Here is a 24,820-nt window from a genome sequence, read left to right on the forward strand (position 1 = left end):
TGATGTGAGACAGGATGAACCTGAGATATTTCATCTTTTATCTGCTCATACCATGACATACTCTGGTACTCACACACCCCATACCATGACAGACCCTGGTACTCACACACCCCATACCATGACAGACCCTGGTACTGACACACCCCCATACCATGACACACCCTGGTACTGACACACCCCCATACCATGACAGACCCTGGTACTGACACACCCCATACCATGACAGACCCTGGTACTGACACACCCCCTACCATGACAGACCCTGGTACTGACACACCCCCTACCATGACAGACCCTGGTACTGACACAACCCCATACCATGACAGACCCTGGTACTGACACACCCCATACCATGACAGACCCTGGTACTGACACACCCCATACCATGACACACCCTGGTACTGACACACCCCCATACCATGACACACCCTGGTACTGACACACCCCATACCATGACACACCCTGGTACTGACACACCCCCATACCATGACACACCCTGGTACTGACACACCCCATACCATGACAGACCCTGGTACTGACACAACCCCATACCATGACAGACCCTGGTACTGACACACCCCATACCATGACACACCCTGGTACTGACACACCCCCATACCATGACACACCCTGGTACTGACACACCCCATACCATGACAGACCCTGGTACTGACACACCTCATACCATGACACACCCTGACACTGACACACCCCCATACCATGACATACTTTTGGACTTTTTCCTTTTTGGTCCGGAGCACACAGAGTCCATTTTTCCAAAAAAGACCTGGAATGCTGATTCATCTGACCACAATACACGTTTCCACTGTGTGATGGTCCATCCTAGATGCCTCCGAGCCCAGAGAAGTCAACGCCGCTTCTGGACATGGTTAACATAAGGCTTCTTGTTTGCACAGTAAAGTGTTAAGTATGATTAATGCAGTAACTCTGTATTGTAGAGCTTGATAAAGGTTTGATAAACTAATCCCTCACCCATGTGGTTATATCAGCTGTGGTTCTTGATGCAGTGCTGTCTGAGGGATGGAAGATCACGAGCATTCAGCTTAAGCTTGCGTCCTTGGCCTTTACACACTGAAATTGAAACTCTCTCCCCCCACATTTAAAGCAATGACATAAAATGGTAACTAACCACACTCCTAATACAAGGGTCTAAAATGTACTTGTAATAAAATAGATCATATGTAGGTTATTATTGAAGAAAACAAGTCAGTCTTTCAGTCTACATTTATTACAAATACACTCAAATAGAATTCACATTCTCATTGTCAGTAGATATTTCTCTGTTTGCCAACACATGACTTTGCACTTGAGCATTAACAAGTGACGTGTGTGCAGTCTAAAGTCATATCATGTTTTATGGGAATATTTCAACATTCATTCAGGTACCAAACATGGAATCATTGCAATTACATTAATTTAAAATCCAATCTGCAGCACAATTGTGTGTAAATCTGCAGTATTTTAGCCGGTTAAATGTTCTGAAGGTCCAGAATCTTGTCTAATAAATATTGCTTATACATTTGAGTCACATTGCCACACTGCTGAATGGTCCAGAACAGTTAAGCGAATGTGTGTGATCAGTAGCTGTCGGGTTGGGGCCAGTTCCTCGACTGAAAGTACCTCCGGAGACCTTCCACATTAACCGGAGGGAAGTAAGGTCCAATCCGCTTCCTAACCCACCAGTTTCCCTGAGCAGCAGCGGCACTACCGGGCATGGTGAACTTATATCTGAAGTGTTCTCCTCGAATCCACCTGAAAATAGTCAAAAAAGGAGAAATGTGTACAGTTTGAGGAAAGACATGATAACCATGTGTGTTAGGTGAGTTTTAGTGATATAATACACAGTATTAATGATATACGTATATGCACAATGGACATGTTATATAAAATAAAAGAACATTGTTCTCGGCCTTACCGGGGATTCTCCTTCTTCTGGAATGGATTGTGCTCGATTAAAGACAGCACTGTGGAATCATTGGCTAAGAGTCGACCTGCTAACTGAATAAGCCATTCATTCTGTTCATACGTCTAACAGAAAAGAAATAAAGAATTAATGCAGTAATTAAAAAAGAAGCATTAAATATAACACAGTAGTATAAAATAGCAAACCCTCATACTGGAAAACCACCTCCTTGTTTCTACACTCACTGTCCAGTTTATCAGCTCCACTTACCATATAGAAGCACTTTGTAGTTCTACAATTACTGACTGTAGTCCATCTGTTTCTCTACATGCTTTGTTACCCCCTTTCATGCTGTTCTTCAATGGTCAGGACCCCCATAGGACCACCACAGAGCAGGTATTATTTAGGTGCTGGATGATTCTCAGCACTGCAGTGACACTGACATGGTGGTGGTGTGTTAGTGTGTGTTGTGCTGGTATGAGTGGATCAGACACAGCAGCGCTCCTGGAGTTTTTAAACACCGTGTCCACTCACTGTCCACTCTATTAGACACTCCTACCTAGTCGGTCCACCTTGTAGATGTAAAGTCAGAGACGATCGCTCATCTATTGCTGCTGTTTGAGTCGCTCATCTTCTAGACCTTCATCAGTGGTCACAGGACGCTGCCCACGGGGCGCTGTTGGCTGGTTATTTTTGGTTGGTGGACTATTCTCAGTCCAGCAGTGACAGTGAGGTGTTTCAAAAACTCCAGCAGCGCTGCTGTGTCTGATCCACAACACACATTTCATTCATTTTCATTTTCAGCATTTAGCAGACGCTTTTATCCAAAGCGACTTACACAGTGAGCGGTCCTGTGATGTGGTGGTCCTGTGGGGGTCCTGACCATTGAAGAACAGCATGAAAGGGGGTAACAAAGCATGCAGAGAAACAGATGGACTACAGTCAGTAATTGTAGAACTACAAAGTGCTTCTATATGGTAAGTGGAGCTGATAAAATGGACAGTGAGTGTAGAAACAAGGAGGTGGTTTTAATGTTATGGCTGATCAGTGTAAATAATAATATTATTGGTCATGATGATAAAAATAATAATAATAATAATATTAATACTGATGATAATATACTGATATTAACAATAATAATAATGCTGATGATTAAAAATTATTATATACACATTAATTAAAATAATACTGATTATATAAATAATAAAAAAATTAATTTGAAGCTGAATACAGCTCTGTTACCTGAAAGGCAGCGAACCACATGAGCCAGTCCAGTCTGTAGTGGTAGGGTGAAATGAGACACGGTCTTCTGTTTACAGCTCCAGGCTTACAGAGGAACTCGTACTCCTCCCACACAGCACCCTCATCAGAGTGGTTCATACTCAGCGTTCCCTGCAGCACCACCTCTGTTCGCTCTTTAGTGATACTTTCATGGTTTGGGGTTTGAGTGGATCGAGTGGATGTAAAAACAAAAGGGCACAGAATAGGGCACGGGTATGTTATCACACGTAACTACAGGTTCAAATTTGGGAATAAAACACAGTCACAGTGAATTGCATTACATGTGGGAATGGGGAGGGAGGTCAGGTGAAGCAGCAGTCTAACATAATAACACACCACTGAGGAGTAATCGAGTTCATGGGTTCGAATCTCAGCAGTGCTACCGACATCCAACCAGCATCAACAAGACACAACTGTCCGAGTCCGAGGGATTTTCTGAGGGGTTTCTCCTTGCTGCAATATCTACGACTGGTCCTGACTCGAGTACACGGCTGAGGGGGTGGGTGGTAGTCACGAGCATAGTGTGCCTCTCCGTTTGCAATACGGCTCTGTGTGCAGTAGGAAGCAGCAGAGGACTGTGGGCATAGGAGGGGGTATGTCTATAGTTTGCGGCTCTCCTCTGCCAAAACAGGGTGGTTCAAGCAGCAGTGGATTTAGAATATACAGTATAATAAGCATTCAAGAACAGTTTCACACATATAGTATCATTATTATATTATTATTATTACTGTTATTACTATTATGAATCACGAGCTTCACTTAGAGAGCCTCACCTGCCAAAAGCTCCGTAAGTGTTGACGATACGTAGAGGGTCGAATGAAGTGTTCATCACCTGTTTAGGGCTCAGAAGGTTTATGGCCACAGGAACACTCAGATAGGCGATTAAAATTCCCAGAGTCACGTTAACCACACGCCTTATACACATACCTTCAACAAAACACAACCATTATTAATAAAAACCTCCACTTACCATATAGAAGCACTTTGTAGTTCTACAATTACTGACTGTAGTGCATCTGTTTCTCTACATGCTTTGTTAGCCCCCTTTCACCCTGTTCTTCAGTGGTCAGGACCCCCACAGAGCAGGTATTATTTAGGTGGTGGATGATTCTCAGCACTGCAGTGACACTGACATGGTGCTGGTGTGTTAGTGTGTGTTGTGCTGGTATGAGTGGATCAGACACAGCAGCGCTGCTGGAGTTTTTAAATACCGTGTCCACTCACTGTCCACTCTATTAGACACTCCTACCTAGTCGGTCCACCTTGTAGATGTGTTTGAGTCGGTCATCTTCTAGACCTTCATCAGTGGGCACAGGACGCTGCCCACGGGGCGCTGTTGGCTGGATATTTTTGGTTGGTGGACGATTCTCAGTCCAGCAGTGACAGTGAGGTGTTTAAAAACTCCAGCAGCGCTGCTGTGTCTGATCCACTCATACCAGCACAACACACACTAACACACCACCACCATGTCAGTGTCACTGCAGTGCTGAGAATCATCCACCACCTAAATAATACCTGCTCTGTGGGGGGCCTGTGGGGGTCCTGACCATTGAAGAACAGGGTGAAAGGGGGTAACAAAGCATGTAGAGAAACAGATGGACTACAGTCAGTAATTGTAGAACTACAAAGTGCTTCTATATGGTAAGTGGAGCTGATAAAATGGACAGTGAGTGTAGAAACAAGGACATGGTCATAATGTTATGCTTGATCGGTGTATGTTGGCTAATAACAGTCTAACACACACACACTTACCTCTAGTTGCTGGTGTTGTTGTTCCTGCCGCCTCCTCGCTCTGTATCTTCAGTAACGTTTGTTTGGGTTTCCCAGTGGACGAGAACAGAAAGGATAAAGCTGCATCATCAAAACATGCCAGACTGGGTACGATGGTTAACCAGTTTAGAAAACTCAGATTTCCACTGATGATCAGAGCTATCTGTCACACACACACACACACACACACACACAGGAACAAACAAGAAAATATGTTTGCTTGGTTCTTAAAAAATACAATCATTTTTGAAGTTATTTTAATGATTACAAAACATTCACTGTAAAATACATGCAATAACAGATTTGATCTAAAGTTTTGAACAACTAAGCTCTGTTGTTTACATTTTCGAAATGTATATATATGTATGTATGTATATGTGCGTTTTTCTCCCATTTTCTCCCAATTTATCGTAGTCAGTTTAGCTGGTGTGCTAATGGAATTTCCCGCTGCGCCACCTGGGCACCTAGTAGACGCTTTTTATCCAAAGTGACTTACAATACTGTGACAGTATAGAGTCTAAGCAATTAAGGAGTTAAGGGCCTTGCTCAAGGGCCCAACAGTGGCAGCCTTGTAGTGGTGGGGCTTGAACCAGTGACCTTCTGATAACTAGTCCTGTACCTTAACCACTAGGCTATAACGTCTCTTGTATCACACTGGTTTCCTAAACCAGCAGATATTTAAACACTGAACTCAAAAACTAAGTGGGGTGGCACGGTGGCTTGGTGGGTAGCACCGTCGCCTCACAGCAAGAAGTTCCTGGGATCGTTCCCCATGTGGGGCGGTCCGGGTCCTGTCTGTGTGGAGTTTGCATATTCTCCCCGTGTCTGTGTGGGTTTCCTCCGGGAGCTCCGGTTTCCTCCCACAGTACAAAGACGTGCAGTCAGGATAGCTGAAGATATAAAATTGCCCTAGGTGAATGTGTGTGTGTTTCCTACCTTTCCCCCAGTGAATCGGACCCACCGTGACCCTGACCAGAATAAGGTGCTGGAAAACAGCCAATAAATGAATGAGTGGAATATTATGTAGCATCACCTGGAATATGATCTGCAGCGCTCCGTTGATCATGCACATGCGTCGACCCATGAAAGTGAAGAAAGGAACCACGAGCTCGATGAAGTGATTACTGAGCGTCTCGAAGCGATGGAACCACCACGGAGAGTGGTGCAGGAAGTACGAGACAGGGTTGGGAACAGGCTGCGTCTGTGAGAATAAGGAATCCCTTTTTAATACATTTTCCTCAATTTTCCTCCAAATCTAGTCGTATCCGATTCCCCTCTACTGCTAGAGACCTCCACTCCTGACCGAGGAGGGTCGTGACTAACACACGCCCCCTCCCACACATGTGCTCTCTGCAGTATTTTAGAACAAAACAGGAGCGATACCAAAAAATTAAGTCTGTTTTCACCTACATTTCTGAAAAACAATTATAAACCAGATTAAAACAAGGGTTACAAACCATTAAATCACCTAAAGCATGCACCAGAGCTGGGATTTCGAATACATCGTATCGAATCTCAGCTCTGCCAATTGGCTGTTGTTCAGGGTGGGAAGTCGGACCAGGGTTCCTCATAACTGGTGCAACTGATTGAGTTGGGGAATAATGCTGACCAGGGTGTGGCTCTCCGTGAACAAGGCTGATCCACATATGAACTCGCCTCGTGCAGTCGGTACTGCACACGTGTCGGAGGGGGGCGTGTGTCGGTTGCGAAGCTCCTCGGTCAGCAGTGGAGGGCTGTATCGGTTTAGGTAAAGCGTAACACAATCAGGGTAATTGGATACGTCTAAATTAGGGGAGAAGATTGGGGGGGAAATTAGGAGAAAAAGAGGACAAAAAATAATAGAAAGCATTTAAACTGTACATGTAAATAAAAATGATTACATAAATGTGTCTAAAAGCACTGAAACAGCTCCACCTGAACGTAGATACAGTGGGGTCAAAAAGTATTTAGTCAGCCACTGATTGTGCAGGTTCTCCTACTTAGAAAGATGAGAGAGGTCTGTAATTTTCATCATAGCTACACTTCAACTATGAGAGACAAAATGAGAAAAAAAAATCCAGGAAATCACATTGTAGGATTTTTAAAGAATTTATTTGTAAATTATGGTGGAAAATAAGTATTTGGTCAATAACAAAAGTTCAACTCAACACTTTGTAACATAACCTTTGTTGGCAATGACAGAGGTGAAACGTTTCCTGTAAGTCTTCACCAGGTTTGCACACACTGTAGCTGGTATTTTGGCCCATTCCTCCATGCAGATCTCCTCTAGAGCAGTGTGTTACTGATGGTAGCCTTTGTTACTTTGGTCCCAGCTCTCTGCAGGTCATTCATCAGGTCCCTCCGTGTAGTTCTGGGATTTTTGCTCACCGTTCTCATGATCATTTTGACCCCACGGGATGAGATCTTGACCCCAAGGGAGATTATCAATGGTCTTGTATGTCTTCCATTTTCTTACAATTGCTCCCACAGTTGATTTATTCACACCAACCTGCTTGCCTATTGTAGATTCACTCTTCCCAGCCTGGTGCAGGTCTACAGTTTTCTTCTTGGTGTCCTTCGACAGCTCTTTGGTCTTGGCCATGGTTGAGTTTGGAGTCTGACTGTTTGAGGCTGTGGACAGGTGTCTTTTATACAGATAACGAGGTCAAACAGAAGAGAGCCAGAAATCTTGCTTGTTTGTGGGTGACCAAATACTTATTTTCCACCATAATTTACAAATAAATTCTTTAAAAATCCTACAATGTGATTTCCTGGATTTTTTTTTCTCATTTTGTCTCTCATAGTTGAAGTGTAGCTATGATGAAAATTACAACTTAAATGTTGTTGAGGAAGATCTAATGAAACTGAGAGGTGTCCCTAAACTTCTTAAATAATTTGAAATCCATTTAGTAATCCAGTAGGTGTTTTATTTTAATTATATTTAACGTGTGCAAATTGTATTTTGACAACATCAGAGCACCTCAGAAGAGCTTTGCGCAATTACTGTGGAGTCATTTACCCCCGCAATTACCCCCGAGGTCATTACAGGACCTGTATTTCTGTGGAGCTGCTTTAATTTAATGCTCATCATAAAAATGTGCTATGTAAATACATTTGACTTCACACACCTCGTAGTGATAGTCCATGCAGGTCAGGTCCCTCCAGCACTGATCTCCTCTTATTTTGATCAAACCCTAAAGAAAAACACGACCATTAAACCAAACTGAAATTAAAGCAGAACTTTTCCTCAGGTTTAGGATTTTAACACTGACGAGTTTGATGCTGTGGGTGCATCTTTCAACAACTCTCAAAAAGAACAAAAGAAGAAGCAAAGACCTCACAGGAACATCAAAATGTATATATAAGTGGTTCTAGGTGGTGAAATACAACACGGCATCATAAAAGTACATTTAGTACATGTAGTTTCTTTGACTAAGACAGTCAACATGGTGGATGTTGGACTAGGTGGGTCCTGTCTGTTAAATAGGAGTTCTGTGTGGAATTATACCAGATTTAGCATCAACCCTGAAAATGTATATGTATGTGTTTATATATGTGGGATCTTCAAAAAGTTTCCACACATGTATATTGTGGTTATAAGTGGTGAGGGTGGAGGAGTAATAATCGCTCGTGTCTGAGAGACTGAGAGACGCTTATAGTCGGGATTTAGCTCCATCTGATCTCCACCTTTCTGGAAGCTGAAAGAAGCTTTAAGGGGAAGAAGATTTTCATGTGATGATGATGTGAAAGCAGCGGCGCATCAGTGGCTTTGAGCTCAACCAAAAACGAGTTTGTACAACGCTGGAAAAATGCATCAGAAGGCGACGATGTAGAAAAGGTTGTTTTTAAATTCTTAATAAATAGAGATAAAAAAGGTGCTGACACTTTTAGAAGAAGGTCGTATATACCTCGTAGGTATATATGTGTATACAGTTTTACACACCGAGTAGGCATAACATTATGACCACTGACAGGTGAAGTGAATTACACTGATCATCTCTTCATCACAGCACCTGTTAGTGGGGGGGATATATTAGGCAGCAAGTGAACATTTTATCCTCAAAGTTGATGTTAGAAGCCGGAAAAATGGGCGAGCGTGAGGATCTGAGTGAGTTTGACGAGGGCCAGATTGTGATGGCTAGACGACTGGGACAGAGCATCTCCAAAACTGCAGCTCTTGTGGGGTGTGTCCCGGTCTGCAGTGGTCAGTATCTATCAAAAGTGGTCCAAGGAAGGAACAGTGGGAAACCGGCGACATGCTGGTTCTGATAGAAAGGGGTCAGAATACACAGTGCAAAAGGGGGACCAGCACAATATTAGGAAGGTGGTCATAATGTTATGCCTCATCGCTGTATATAGGGTTGCCAGTATTTTTGGCCACAATGAGAGAACTGAAAACTCACCGAGCAGGAGCTTTGTCAATAAAGCAATGAGGACTAGATGAGGACTACACAGGTTATATAGGTAGGACAGAGTGGAACACTTACCGCCCCCAGCATGATTCGCACTATGAGCCAGCGGAAGGTCCAGATGGAGATGAGGGAAGGTGGGCACTGACGGGGCATCAGTGACAGACTCCATAACGGACACAGAAAAATACCCAAGAATCCAGTCTCCAGTAGCTGGCTCTCCCAACCTGCACATGTACACACGGATATACATTTATATACACACAATAATCATACATGCACACACACCACAACATCCTGACAACGTCATACGCCCTTCATAAAGGTTCCCACACTGACTGTGCTGCATGAAATATTATTTAAATAAACGTCCTTCACTTTTTTGTTTATATCCAGGTCCTGCCTTTTAAATGATGGATGATTCTGAAAAGCTTTTGTTTGAGGAAAAGTCAGCGCAAGATGTATGTTACTGTTGATAAATACGAGGGTTCTAAGAACTTTCTAAGAACGTTCTAAGAACAAACTCACTTTTCTACATCGTCGCCTTCCAATGCATTTTTCCAGTGTCGTACCAACTTTTTAACACCGTCAGCAACAAATGTTTGTGGTTGAGCTTGTAGCCACTGATGCGCCGCTGCTTTCACATCAACATCACATGAAAATCTTCTTCCCTTAAAGCTTCTTTCAGTATCCAAAAAGGTAGAAATCAGATGGAGCTAAATCCCGACTATAAGCGTCTCTCAGACACGACTGATTCCTCCTCCTCCACAAAAGACACATCAAGTGTGTAGTTTAATCTACAGCTTAACTAGGGCTCAGATTTAGGGCGTCGTATCCAACAGTTCATCAATGCATTCTGCAAGGTCCTCGTCTGTCAGTCCTCTAATGCAATGTAAATGTATGTTCTAAATAAAACTGGTACACCAGCCCACTACCGCCGAGCTCTGGGTTTGAATCTCAGCGAGTGCTATCGACCGGCTGGTTGGGAAAGCGGTGGCTGAAGCCCCGTGATGGATAAACGCCCTGTCGGTGGTGTCTTCCTGCCTCACGCCCAGTGTTTCAGTGGAACCCACACCGCATAATTAAAAATGAAATGAAATAGTTTTTATTTACACCGTTTATTTTCCATTTACGGAACATTCTGACATCTATAAAACAATTCAGGACTTCATAAAGACTTAAAAAATGAAACACTGGGGTGCATTACATATACATTTTTACATTTTAGGCCAGGGCTGGGGAACCTTTTACCCACTGAGGGCCAGATTAATAATTACATATCTGGTCACGGGTCACAGACTACAATGACACAACATACAGCCAAATAATACAGGCTTTATAAATACATGATGCTGATGGTATGTAGTGTTTATATTTGATCTCAGACTTACCTTATCATCATTTCAATGTGACGGTTGTGAATGTTTGGTCTTGACCAGCTGTGAAATATCTGGGGCCAATGATGTTGTGGCAACATAACTCGTTTTTGTTATGTCTGTTGTCTCGTCTAAAGTGTAATTAATTGCATAAAGCCCAGACAATAAAATCTAGGAAATATATGGCGGGCCACATTTGATTGAGCGGGGCCCAAGGGCCGGAGGTTCCCCACCCCTGTTTTAGGCATTTAGCAGACACTTTTATCCAAAGCGACTTACAGTACTGTGACAGTATACTGTCTAAGCAATTAAAGGTTAAGGGTCTTGCTCAAGGGCCCAACAGCAGCAACCTGGCAGTAGTGGGGCTTGAACCAACAACCTTTTGACTACTAGTCCAGTACCTTAACCACTACAACTTCCCTCATGGGTGCACTGGGGTCTAACATGCTAGCACACCACTGCAGGGAGTAGTTTGAATCTCAGCATGGGCGCCGTCCGGCACCATGGCGTCCCCACATAACAAACACAACTGGCAGTGTCTGAGGGAGGGAAGGTCGAACAGGGCCTTTGACCACTGCGACAGACAACCCGTGCATGAGTGTGTTCCGTATGTAAAACACCACTGTGTGGGAACCCAACACTGACAGGTGATAAGAAGTGGCCACAGACTGGACATTTACTCACAAGAAATTAACAGTATACAAACTAAGCAATTGAGATTTAAGGGCCTTGCTCAAGGGCCCAACAGTGGCAAGCTGGCAGAGGTGGGGTTTGAACCAGCAACCTTCTGCTTACTAGTCCAGTACCTTAACCACTAGGCTACAACTACAACTGGACACGTGTTAGAGGGGGCGTGTGGTGATCTGACTCTCCTTGATCAGATCTAGGGTTGTGTAAGTGGTAGTGGATTCACAATCGAGAATTGGATATGACTAAATTGGCAAACAAAAATAAAATACTGATATCATGCAGGCAGCTCATCAAGCGTCAGAGGGCGTAAAAGGGGTACCTACCAAAGGAATACCTGCAAACAAAAGAGAGAGAGCATTAAGAAACAGATTCTTAATGGTCATCTAAGTGACCAGCGTTCGTGTACTGACCACTCACCACAGCTGTCCGACGCTCACAAGAGAGTGATACAAAATCCATAACGCCGCCATGATGAGCATGTTCGCCCTCCCCGATACCAGCACGAATCCAGACAGCGCCAGTCCCGCCAGGGCCACGGCGTCCAGGTTCCCGTCCATGTCCTCCCAGTCCATGAACCACAGGATGGAGGGCGTGTACGAGAGAGCGGCCACGCCGATCTTACCACCGACGTAGCGCTTGACACTGCGGAGGTAATCTCTGCTGGGCATCAGGCCCTTCTCACCAATCAGCTGCTTGTTCTGGTTGTAGGCCACGCCGAAGGCAACAACTTAAAAACAAACAGGTGAATAAACACGTTCATATAAAAATATTATTATAAATACCAGAGCTGTGATGTTTTAAAGGCCATGCGTCAATATTCTGCCCCCCACCACCCACACTACACATGAATCAAACCTCTCACCCACTGCTAGGGTGCCCATACGTCCGGTTTTAGGGCGGGTGTCCGTCCAATGCCTGTCCGGACACGTATTTGTCCTCCTTAGGGAGCAAACCGGACGCTTGTAACAATCGTAATTTATGTCCTCCTTTTTGGGGTCTGATGTTCCTCCTTTTATTTTGGGATCTGATGTTCTCATGTTTGTGGTCTGATGCCTCCTTTTTAGGATCTGATGTCCTGCTTTTTGGGGTCTGATGTTCCTCGGTTTTGGGGTCTGTTGTCCCCTTTTATTTTGAGGTCTGATGTTCCTTCTTTTATTTTAGGATCTGACGCCAGCCTGTTTAGGGTCTGACGTTGTTCTTTTTTAGGATCTGATGCCCTCCTTTTTGGGGTCTGATATTCCTCCTTTTTGGGGTCTGATGTTCCTCCTTTGGGGGTCTGATGCTCTACTTTTTGAGGTCTGATGTTCCTCCTTTTTGGGATCTGATGTTCCTCAGTTTTGGGGTCTGTTGTCCCCTTTTATTTTGGGGTCTGATGTTCCTTCTTTTATTTTAGGATCTGACGCCAGCCTGTTTAGGGTCTGACGTTGTTCTTTTTTAGGATCTGATGCCCTCCTTTTTGGGGTCTGATGTTCTCTTTTTTGGGGTCTGATGTTCCTCCTTTTTGGGGTCTGATGTTCCTCCTTTTTGGGGTCTGATATTCCTCCTTTTTGGGGTCTGATGTTCCTCCTTTTTGGGGTCTGATATTCCTCCTTTTTGGGGTCTGATGTTCCTCCTTTTTGGGGTCTGATGTTCTCCTTTTTAGAGTTTAATGTTCCTCCTTTTATTTTAGGATCTGATGCCCGCCTGTTTAGGGTCTGACGTTCTTCTTTTTTAGGATCTGATGCTCTCCTTTGTGGAGTCTGATGTTCCTTCTTCTTGGGGTCTGACGTCCTTCTTTTTAGGGTCAGACGTTCTTCTTTTTGAGGTCTAATGTCCTTCTATTTTGTGTCTGATCCCCTTCTTTTTGGGATCTGATGTTCTCATGTTTGTGGTATGATGCCTCCCTTTTAGGGTCTGATGTCCCTCCTTTTTGGGGTCTGATGTCCCTCCTTTTTGGGGTCTGATGTTCCTCCTTTTTAGGATCTGATGCCCTCATGTTTGGGGTCTAATGTCCTGCATTTTATTGTTATGGATGTTGCCACCTTACCACCCACATCCACACACTCCCTAAACCTCTCACCCACTACTGACCCCGGTCTGCCTGTGCTGCCCCCCATGCTCCTCTTTTTAGGAAACCGAATCATGCTCACCCTAAGTTCATGAATCAGAAGGGTTTGTGTTCGAGTGAAGTATAAAGTGAAACTTACAGTAGATGAAACTAATGAACCGCAGTAACACGATCCTGGTGAGCCAGAAAGTCCCTGTTCGGAGCCGAACCTTCTCTTTAGGCTCGGGTGTGTCATGGTGCACCTCGGTACCCCTGACAGGGGGCTGGTTGGTGATATCTGGATGATTTTGGGGACTCGCAGGTTCTCGTTTTCTTTTTCTTATCGCAGGTTCCAAATTCTGACTGGAAGTCGCCATAGTGCGGTGCAGGCGCGCTGTCTGCGCATGCGCGGTGAGCGACGCTCCAACAGTCGATTCAGGAAAGCTTCTGGTTCCTTCATAACGATTTAATATTAAATAAAAGTACAATTTTTACTTTTGGAATAAAATACATTATTATATATAACATAAAAAGGAAGAAAAACCCAGTTACAGTTTTAAAATGCATCGTTTAACAATAGTTCTGGGTAAACACCGATTGGGCATAAGATTATGACCACCTTCCTAATATTGTGTTATATGTTTTCAAAGTGGAAGCAATAAAGTTAGGGACAGTGGTAGCCTAGTGGGTAGGATTAAGAGTTTGAATCCCAGCTCTGCTATGCAGCCACTGTTGGGCCCTTGAGCAAGGTCCTTAACCCTGTCTGCTCCAGGGGCCCCGTACAGCCGTACTGGCCCTGCACTCTGACCCCAACTTCCAAACAATCTGGGATATGCAAAGAAAGAATTTCGTTGTACTGAACATCTGTATATGTATATATGTATATATAACAAAAGCATTCGGAATTCGGAAAAATGCACCGGAAGGCGACGATGTAGGAAAGTGATGTTATTTGTTTTTGAAGTTTTTTACTGTACAAAAGTGCAGAAACTTTTTACAGAACCCTCATAACTTCATAACTTATTCATTACAATAAGTGTAAACTAATATGTGTAAACCACCTATACATAAACGTAAAGAAATTTTAACATGACCCTAAATCTAAACCCTCCTGAACAGGGCCGGCGCTAGGGGGGGGCTGAGGGGGGCATTGCCCCCCCAAATTGTGTCTTTGCCCCCCCAAGCAAAGCAGTCCAGAACCGGGGCTGCTCCTGAACACACTCTCTGCAGACATAACCAACAATCATCATCCATGATCCCATTTACTTCACCACAGCTCACATTCTACACAGGAGATCCAGTCCTCTGTGGCTTTGGGGTCACTTGTGTCTTCATGAGATATTTACAGGATCTGCTGGAATATGATGTGATGAGTGGAATATGAGTTATATTAGCATAATAACTCATGATTTAATGGCACTTGGTGGCCTAGAAATCTGCCAGTGTCACTTTAGAAGTGTCGCAATTTATTTAATGCATGAAATAACCACAGAAATCCTTTTCTATTTAAAGTAAAGTGTACTGTTATGTTACAGGGCTTACCTCGCATGTTCTGGGACCAGTGATTCTTTACATCTTTGCTCTGACCAGTCAAAATTATTGTTTCATGTAATAGACATTTGTACAGGGATGTTATTACATTTGGTGTATAATGCAGGTATTTACACCGATCAGCCATAACATTAAAACCACCTCCGTTTCTACACACACTGTCCATTTATCAGCTCCGCTTACCATATAGAAGCACTTTGTGGTTCTACAATTACTGACTGTAGTCCGTTTCTCTGCATATCTTTTTAGCCTGTTTTCACCCTGTTCTTCAATGGTCAGGACCCCCACAGAGCAGGTATTATTTAGGTGGTGGATCATTCTCAGCACTCCAGTGACACTGACATGGTGGTGGTATGAGTTTTTAAACACCGTGTCCACTCACTGTCCACTCTATTAGAAACGCCTACCTAGTCGGTCCACCTTGTAGATGTCAAGTCAGAGACGATCTCTCGTCTATTGCTGCTGTTTGAGTCGGTCATCTTCTAGACCGTCATCAGTGGTCACAGGACGCTGCCCACGGGGCACTGTTGGCTGGATGTTTTTGGTTGGTGGACGATTCTCAGTCCAGCAGTGACAGTGAGGTGTTTAAAAACTCCAGCACAACACACACTAACACACCACCACCGTGTCAGTGTCACTGCAGTGCTGAGAATCATCCACCACCTAAATAATACCTGCTCTGTGGTGGTCCTGACCATAGTTATGGCTGATTTCTAGACAGGTAGCCTAAATGTTTTGGCTTATTAGTGTGTGTATATACAGTATATACGTACATATAAGTACAGATGTGATCATGTGAGTTTTTAAAACATTTATTTTTGGCATATAAGATGAAACCAATAGTAAATCAAACCTACAAAATAAACTGCAAACGTTAGAGGCAGAATAAACATCTCACTTTTTCAGTTTGACACGTCGTGTACACACTTCTGCAAATATCATTTTCTTTAACAATGTTTAAGGTTTATTCATGTTAAACTGATTTTTTTGTATTAACATTTATATATAAAACAAATCAAACTAAGAGGAGTACATTTAAAAATAGAAACTCTCATGAAGCACAGAGCGTTAACCAGCTGACCGTGCTCGAGAATCTTCATTCATTCATTTACTGTCTGTTTACCATCGTGTCATCCTGGTCAGGGTCTCTGTGGGTCCGATTCATTGGGTGAAAGCTAGGAAACACAGGGTGCGTACACACACACACTTTCAAACTTCCAGTAGCTCCAGTTGTCCTTTCGAGTAGCTCCAGATGCGCAGTAGCTTAGTTGTTAAGGTACTTGACTAGTAATCAGAAGGTTGCCAGTTCAAGCCCCACGTTGCCACTGTTGGGCCCTTGAGCAAGGCCCTTAACCCTCAATTGCTTAGACTGTATACTGTCACAGTTCTGTAAGTCGCTTTGGATAAAAAGTGTCCGCTAGATGCTGAAAATGTAAATGTCCTTTGGACTGTGGGAAGAAACCGGAGCACCTGCAGGAAACCCACACACACACACACACACAGGGAGAACATGCAAACTCCACACAGAAAGCACCTGGCTGCAGGCCTGGGAATCAAACCCAGGCCCCTCCTGCTGTAAAGCGACAGTGCTACCCACCGTGCTGCCTGCTTGACAATCTTGTACAGCGACAGTCAGGTGAGCATTTAGATTCACTCCAAACATCTGCATGCACCGATAAGCGAGCGTTATTTCCAGCTGTGTGTAAAGTTCTTTATTATTTATCATTGGTAATATTTTATTACAAATAAAGCCTGCATTGTGATTAATGACCGATTTGCTTCTACATCAGCAACACTGCTACACTTCTAATACTAGTACACACCACCTACACCCATCAGCCATAACATTAAAACCACCTCCTTGTTTCTACACTCACTGTTCATGTTATCAGCTCCACTTACCATATAGAAGCACTTTGTAGTTCTACAATTACTGACTGTAGTCCATCTGTTTCTCTACATGCTTTGTTACCTCCTTTCACCCTGTTCTTCAGTGGTCAGGACCCTCAGCAGTGACACTGACATGGTTGTGGTGTGTTAGTGTGTGTTGTGCTGGTGTGAGTGGATCAGACACAGCAGCGCTGCTGGAGTTTTTAAACACCTCACGGTCACTGCTGGACTGACAATAGTCCACCGACCAAAAACATCCAGCCGACAGCGCCCCGTGGGCAGCGTCCTGTGACCACTGATGAAGGTCTAGAAGATGAGCGACTCAAACAGCAGCGATAGATGAGCGATCGTCTCTGACTTTACATCTACAAGGTGGACCGACTAGGTAGGAGTGTCTAATAGAGTGGACAGTGAGTGGACACGGTGTTTAAAAACTCCCTCATACCACCATGTCAGTGTCACTGCAGTGCTGAGGGTCCTGACCACTGAAGAACAGGGTGAAAGCAGGTTAAAAAAGCATGCAGAGAAACAGATGGACTACAGTCAGTAATTGTAGAGCAACAAAGTGCTTCTATATGGTAAGTGGAGCTGATAACATGGACAGTGAGTGTAGAAACAAGGAGGTGGTTTTAATGTTATGGCTGATCGGTGTATAAATGACCAATCCAGAGATCTGGAGCTTTAAGCCTTCGTTAAATAATGTGGACGCTCTAATGTGCTAGCAGAGGTCGTGCTGGGTTTGTCCTGCACTCTGCCACTCTGAAACTGGCCCTAGTTTGAGGCCCTACTGCAGCCCAAAGCGGGACGGTGCAAGCGGCACTACGGGGAACTGGAAAGGACAAAACTGGGGATATGAAGACATCATCCACACTTTTATAAGCATGTTGTCATATCCATCAGGATCAGTTCATTTAGAATTTGCTTTTTATTAAAATTGCTTGACCCCAGCGTGCTTCGGGAACAGACGCCCTTGACGCTTAATTCAATTTGCTTTGTGGTTCTGTATAGACTGTAGGGTGGGAGCGCCTGGGGTTCTGTAGATTTTGCAGATTTAAAAGACGTGCATGCATTAAATGCATTGCTGAACGACCGGCCGCAACTAATCTCTTAACGCGGCTGATTTCTGTAATAGATGGCATCGTTATCAATCGCCCTGGCATGCAAACGTAAACCGCAAAGTCTGCTAAGCGAATTCCATCACGTCAGGAGTTCCACCTGGTCAGGAGTGCATCTTCTGGTGGTGCCGGGTGAGATGGTAGCGGCGGGCGAAGCTTTTCCCGCACTGTGTGCACGGAAACAGTTTGGTGCCCTTGTGGAGCTGCTGGTGCGCCCTGAGGCTCTGCGGCCGGCTGAAACTCTTCCCGCAGTCGGGGCACTGCCAGGGCCGGACGCCCGAGTGCTTCTGCTCGTGCCGCCGGAGGTCGCCGGACTGCCTGAAGCTCTCTCCGCACTCGGCACACAGGAAGGGCTTCTCCCCGGTGTGCGTGCGCATGTGCACGTTCAGCTGCCCCGAGTGCACGAAGCTCTTCTCGCACTGCGCGCAGGCGTACGGTTTCACTCCCGTGTGAATGCGCTGGTGCTGCTTCAGGCTGTTGAACCAGTTGAAGGCCTTGCCGCAGTCGGGGCACAGGTACAGCTGGTCCCCCTGGCGGAAGCAGGCGTGGTTCTTGAAGCCGCGGATGGTCTGGAAAGTCTTGGAGCACTGGGTGCAGCTGTGCTCTTTGGGCGCCACGTCGCCCTCGGCGAAGCTCAGGTACTTGGTGCTCATCTCCGGGTGGTGGCGCCGGATGTGCTTGTGCAGGTAGCGCTCGGCCGTGAAGGAGAACGGGCAGTGGGCGCAGGCGTAGATGGTGGCGCTGGCCAGCGCCGTGCTCTGCCGGTGAGCCCTGCGGCGCGAGTGGCTCTCCTGGTGGCGCTTCAGGCCGGACGACTGGGTGAAGGACTTGAGGCACAGGGTGCAGCAGTAGGGCCGCTCCTTGGCATGGATGGTGCGCTCGTGCCGCCGCAGGTTACACAGGCGGTTGAAGTAGAGCTCGCAGTGGGAGCAGCCGTGAGGACCGTCGCCCTGCTGGATGCACTCGTGGCTTTTCAGGAGATGGAGCTGGCTGAAGGTTCTCAAGCACTCGCCGCACACGTGAGAGGAGGGCGGGGTCTCCTGGGGCTGCTCGCTTCCTGCGTCGCCCTCTGGTGGAACGGCCGGAGTCTGGGGGTCGGCGGGAGCCTGGACGGACTCTGGACCGTTGCTCTGCCCGTCCTGATCTTTCTGGGCGTTTTTCTTCTTTATTTTGGGCGGCCTGCCTCGCGGACGCCCGGTGGACGCTCTCTTGTTCTGACCCCCGTCTGCGCCAGGGTTCGGAGCAGACCTGCGCTGCTTGGTCGGGGGTTCATAAGGCGCGTCGTGTTTGTCCTCGGCCTGCGACATCTCGGAGGAGTCCATCTCCACCACCTTCAGGTACTCGCCGTGGTGGTGCCTCTTCAGATGTTTGTACAGGTTGAGTTTGGTGACGAAGGAGAACGAGCACTCGGTGCAGGGGTAGATGTTCGACGCGGCGTCCCCGGTTCCCGTCGGCTGGGTCTCGCCGGGTTCTTTCTCCCCGTCCTCGTGGTGGGTCCGCTGATGCCTCTTGAGCCCGGTCGCCTGGCTGAAGCATTTCCTGCAGCGGCTGCAGCAGTACGGCTTCTCCTTCGAGTGGATGGTGCGCTGGTGCCTCTTCAGGTGGCACGCGCGCAGGAACGCCCTCCCGCAGTCCCCGCACTTGTTCCTCGTCTCGTCCGTCTCGCCGGCCTCTGAACCGTCGATTTCACCCGATTTATCCGCCAGGCCGGTGGATTTCGAGACCGGCTGCATTTGGGATGGAGACAGGGCGTCGGAGGCTAGCAGGCACTGATCCGGGTCCACCGCCGGCGCCTGCTCGTCGAGTTCGAGGCTCTGGGTTTCCAGGAGGTTGGGGTACTCGGTGGGGTGGGAGCGCCTGACGTGTCTGTGCAGGTAATAAGCCGTCGGAAAGGAGTACTGGCAGTAGGGGCAGAGGCACACCTGTGAGGCCGGCTCCTTGCTCCTTCCTAAAAAACATACAATACAAAATTGTAAATATACAATTAGGATATACAACCACTACAAAACACTCATATCAGCTTTCAATACAGGAATGACAAGCAGTGAGACTGGTGGTGAAGGTACCTATACATGCACACTTCTTATCCCAGATCTTATCCCAGGTGCTGCTGAGATCTCGGGCGTACTCTTCTCCGTACCAGACTCGGAGTTCCTGCCCGGGATAGATGGGGCGGCGGGAGCGGAACAGAACGCGCCCGCTCTGCTGGATGGCCACCAGATTTTGGTCGTTCTCGTTCTGAGAACAGACCACATACCTGAGGAGAGAGAAACATCAAGTTCAAGGTTTTATTTGTCCATATATGTATGCATAAATACACCGATCAGCCATAACATTAAAACCACCTCCTCGTTTCTACACTCACTGTTCATGTTATCAGCTCCACTTACCATATAGAAGCACTTTGTAGTTCTACAATTACTGACTGTAGTCCATCTGTTTCTCTACATGCTTTGTTACCCCCTTTCATGCTGTTCTTCAATGGTCAGGACCCCCACAGAGCAGGTAATATTTAGGTGGTGGATGATTCTCAGCACTGCAGTGACACTGACATGGTGGTGGTGTGTTAGTGAGCGTTGTGCTGGTATGAGTGGATCACCTCACTGTCACTGCTGGACTGAGAATCGTCCACCAACCATAAATATCCAGCCGACAGCGCCCCGTGGGCAGCGTCCTGTGACCGCTGATGAAGGTCTAGAAGATGAGCGACTCAAACAGCAGCAATAGATGAGCGATCGTCTCTGACTTTACATCTACAAGGTGGACCGACTAGGTAGGAGTGTCTAATTGAGTGGACAGTGAGTGGACACGGTACTTAAAAACTCCAGCAGCGCCGCTGTGTCTGATCCACTCGTACCAGCACAACACACACTAACACACCAGCACCATGTCAGTGTCACTGCAGTGCTGAGAATCATCCAGCACCTAAATAATACCTGCTCTGTGGTGGTCCTGACCATTGAAGAACAGCATGAAAGGGGGTAACAAAGCATGTAGAGAAACAGATGGATTACAGTCAGTAATTGTAGAAACAAGGAGGTGGTTTTAATGTTATGGCTGATCAGTGTATATTGTCTAAGCAATTGAAGGTTAAGGGCCTTGCTCAGGGGTCCAACAGTGCTTGAACCAGTGACCTTTTAATTACTAGTCTGGTTCGGTTCCTTAACCTCTAAGCTACAAGTTCAGTCCCTGATACTGTATGATACGGTTTTATGTGGGAACCAAAAACTGGCAGGTGATAAGAAGTGGCCACAGATTGGTTTTACCACAAAGAATGGGTAAGTTTGTGGGGGTATGCAAGCGTACCTCATCCAGTTTGAGTGAGTGTCCCTCTCTGCATCAATGTAATCACACTGGTCGCGTCCTCGACACACCTGAGACATCAAACACAGACGTTTTACTACTGAAGTCATGAATGTAATATATTAAAACATCCTAAGTTAATTCCACACTTACCACCCAGGAATGAGCGCTCTCCACGGCCTTCTCCTGACCGCTGACCTCTCCATCGAAAGGTCCGAAATGCATTCCAACAGGAATAACCTGGCCCTGGTTGAAAACCCCCAGACCGGCCTCGGGAGTCGTGGATCGACCGATGACCAAGCCTTGAGGGAGCGTAAGAAGGGCTCTCTGGGGGACGCCCAGGGGCGTGGGCGTGTCCGGGGTGAATGACGGAGGGCCGTGGACGTCGCACTGATCGATGAACTGTTTACGGCAGATCTCGCAGTCTGTAAACAACAACAACAAGGAGAAACGAAGTGAGACGGGAATCGAAATGATCATGCCATGACGAGAAGAACATAAAGAGAAGACTTACAGAAGTGCTCATCATTAAAAGCATCTTCTTGGTGGCTCTTTTCCTGGATTTCTAGATTGCAAACCGTCACAGCACCGGGTACCTCCAGATTCTTGTCCTCACCCGGAGGCGGTCCTGTAAACAATCAACAAACAAGGTCAAGCGACCGTCCTCTTTCCGAACCCACTGATCTGACTGCATGCGGTCATGGCTAACCTCCCTCGAGCATTAATCAAAAAATATATAAAATAAATGCGGTCTACGTATGACTGTGTACGTGTCGGTCATTTAGATCTTTCATGGACCACACAGACGTCATAGTAGACGATCAGTGTAGAGACTGAAGGTGAGGCGAGGAAGAAAACACTAAAGGATCTGTACTGGCTTATGAACCTCATCTGGACGTCTCGTTTCAAGCCGTTGTGGGTGGTTCATTTAATTTCTGACTCAGTATCGTTATAAATTCGTTCTAAAAGCGGCGCCACTCAGTGGAAGGTTGTTTCTAATTCTCTCAGGTTCATGAGGACGCTCATGATCTATATCCCCTCCATGCACTCTCTCAACCGGTGTTCCTCAGGGCTCTGTACTTGGCCCACTTCTATTCTCTATCTACACCCGCTCTCCGGGTAAGGTCATAGCCTCCCATGGCTTCTCCTACCACTCCTATGCAGATGATACTCAGCTCGTTCTGTCATTTCCTCCTTCAGACACACGAGTCTCAGCTCGCATCTCAGCATGTCTGCGAGATATCTCACAGTGGATGTCGGCTCATCATCTAAAACTCAATCCCAGCAAGACAGAGCTGTTACTCATTCCTGGAGATCAGTCTCCAACCCAGGACTCCCAGATCAGACCATCTGATAATGTAAGAAGTCTTGGTGTTGTTCTGGATAACCAGCTGACCTTCTCTCCGTGTGTAGCCAGCATGACAAGATGGTGTCGGTTCCTCTTCCACAACATCAGGAAGATTCGGCGGACTAAAGCGCAGTTGTAATTTCCTTTCTCTATGTTCTTTTGCTTCTTGCTTCAATTACTTAATAAAAAATAGTCTTATCAGATGAGCTACAACAACTTGCAGCATGGTCTTAATCAGTGAGTGAAAACGATCTACAAAATCAAGTGTTACAAGAATAGAACAATCATTAAAAATAAATACTATATGATAATATGAGTCTGTCGATTACAGAATCTGTTATTTGTGCTCATAGTTGATTACCTGTGCACTTTGGGTTATTCAGCAGTTATAATGAAAACAAAGGCTATAGGTGATGATGAATTTAGGTGGTTGTGGTGTGTCCACTGGTGCATTTTTTTGCATCGAAGTTGGGGGAAAGGGACTTTTTGGGGGGTTTAGATATGATCATAAGACCAGTGCCTAATCATGTTGGATGTATAGTGAGAGAAAAGCATGCACAAAAAAAGTCAGCATTACGGTAAACCTTGTTAAAAGATATATTCTAGCATAAAAGTGTAATATAATATCACCTGGAGGCCCTAAAGGACCGTGGTTAAAGAGAAAGTAGTGATAGTGTTCCCTCACAAGTATTCTGCATTGATTGCCCCACTTGGACTGCGATTTCTTCAGTTTTCTTAAATCTTTTCACACTGTTATGTACGGTAGATGATAAAAGCGCTGAATTATGTGTAGTTTTTCATTAAGGCAATTTATTTTTAAATCTTACAAAGTCTAATAAGTGACGTAACCCAACTTTAGATCTTACAGACTATTAGACAGATAGATAGATAGATAGATAGATAGATAGATAGATAGATAGATAGATAGATAGATAGATAGATAGACAAACAGATAAACAGACAGATTGATAGACAGATAGATAGACAGAGAGACAGATAGATAAACAGATAGATAGATAAACAGGCAGATTGATAGACAGATGAATAGGCAGATAGATAGACAGACAGATAGACAGATAGATAGATCAACAGATAGATAAACAGACAGATAGATAGATAAACAGATAGATAGATAAACAGATAGATTGATAGGCAGATAGATAGACAGACAGATAGACAGTCAGCTAAACAGATAGATAAATAGATAGACAGACAGACAGAAAGACAGATAGCTAAACAGACAGATAGATAGACCGATAGATAGATGATAGACAGAAAGATAGACCGATAGAAGACAGACAGATAGATACAGATAAATAGATAGACAGACAGACAGATAAATAGATAGACAGATAAATAGATAGACACTTTATTGATATTGAAGGAAATTAGAGTAGTAGGTTTTAATATCAGTTGAATAAATGTGACTAGGCAGCATAAATAAAATATCCTGCTATTTTAAAATACACTAAGTAAAGAAAGTAAATAAATAATGTAGGATTACGCCAGTAAATACGTTATTAAAAGCAAAATTCAGCTCTGCAGAAACGATTAGATTAGAGGAAGGGTTTCTAATTTCAATTTTAACTAGGTGACATTTCCTATAAAGTGACATTATAATATAATAACGACGTTTTAGTATTTTATAGTGTTAGTGATGTGTTTACAACATACATCTCACGGCCAAACCAGCGCTAATAATTAGCATTAGCACGTAAACTAGTGCTAACAGGCTAACCGTTAACATGCTAAAAGCATAATTTGGAAACATTTCCACCGATATTAGGGCAGTTTTGTTCACCAGACAGACACAGATATAAATGATAGATATCTAAGGCTAACAGAATTAACAGGAATGTAAGGTTTATTCTGGTAAAGTAGGCTGTACCAAGATTGTTTCGAATGCTAAGTTGCTAACTGGGTTAGCATTTTGGTTAAGCTGAGTTAGCAGCGCATTTCGCCGCGCATTAACGGGAGTAAAACGCGTGACTTACCGGTACCGTCAGACATGGTGAAAGTTGAAGGATTTTATTTATTAATAAAGCTTTAATGTGAATAAAACTGGTTCCATGTGAGACCTGCAGCTCTTCTCTGGCTCTCCTGAAGCGCTGGAAGTTCTGGAGCTTCCCTCAACAAAAGGAAGTTGAGCCGAATTCTT

General features: G+C 45.1%; 2 protein-coding genes across 3 annotated transcripts; both read right to left on the reverse strand.

Annotated features, from left to right (window-relative positions):
• Positions 1–1,233: 1,233 nt before the first annotated feature.
• lmf1 (lipase maturation factor 1) lies at positions 1,234–13,832 on the reverse strand. Its single transcript, XM_063004000.1, has 11 exons — positions 13,616–13,832; positions 11,847–12,156; positions 11,753–11,763; positions 9,442–9,590; positions 8,083–8,148; positions 6,009–6,176; positions 4,958–5,138; positions 3,979–4,132; positions 3,167–3,350; positions 1,937–2,049; positions 1,234–1,773 (listed from the first exon to the last, which is right to left on the reverse strand). Exons 1-11 carry the CDS (start codon positions 13,830–13,832, stop codon positions 1,599–1,601), a joined length of 1,728 nt encoding a protein of 575 aa, XP_062860070.1. The 3' UTR covers positions 1,234–1,598.
• Positions 13,833–16,957: 3,125 nt separating this feature from the next.
• On the reverse strand, positions 16,958–24,820 carry prdm9 (PR domain containing 9). 2 transcript variants are annotated; one of them, XM_063004031.1, is made up of 6 exons: positions 24,657–24,820; positions 21,829–21,942; positions 21,468–21,739; positions 21,318–21,385; positions 20,078–20,268; positions 16,958–19,959 (listed from the first exon to the last, which is right to left on the reverse strand). In XM_063004031.1, exons 1-6 carry the CDS (start codon positions 24,670–24,672, stop codon positions 18,116–18,118), a joined length of 2,505 nt encoding a protein of 834 aa, XP_062860101.1. In that variant the 5' UTR covers positions 24,673–24,820; the 3' UTR covers positions 16,958–18,115. The 2 variants fall into 2 exon arrangements, with proteins under 2 accessions (XP_062860101.1, XP_062860102.1); XM_063004032.1 differs by lacking the exons at positions 21,468–21,739; positions 21,829–21,942; positions 24,657–24,820 and having other exon boundaries at positions 20,092–20,268; positions 21,318–21,384.

This window comes from Trichomycterus rosablanca, chromosome 10 (assembly GCF_030014385.1).
Source record: "Trichomycterus rosablanca isolate fTriRos1 chromosome 10, fTriRos1.hap1, whole genome shotgun sequence".
NCBI classification, from domain to species: domain Eukaryota; kingdom Metazoa; phylum Chordata; class Actinopteri; order Siluriformes; family Trichomycteridae; genus Trichomycterus; species Trichomycterus rosablanca.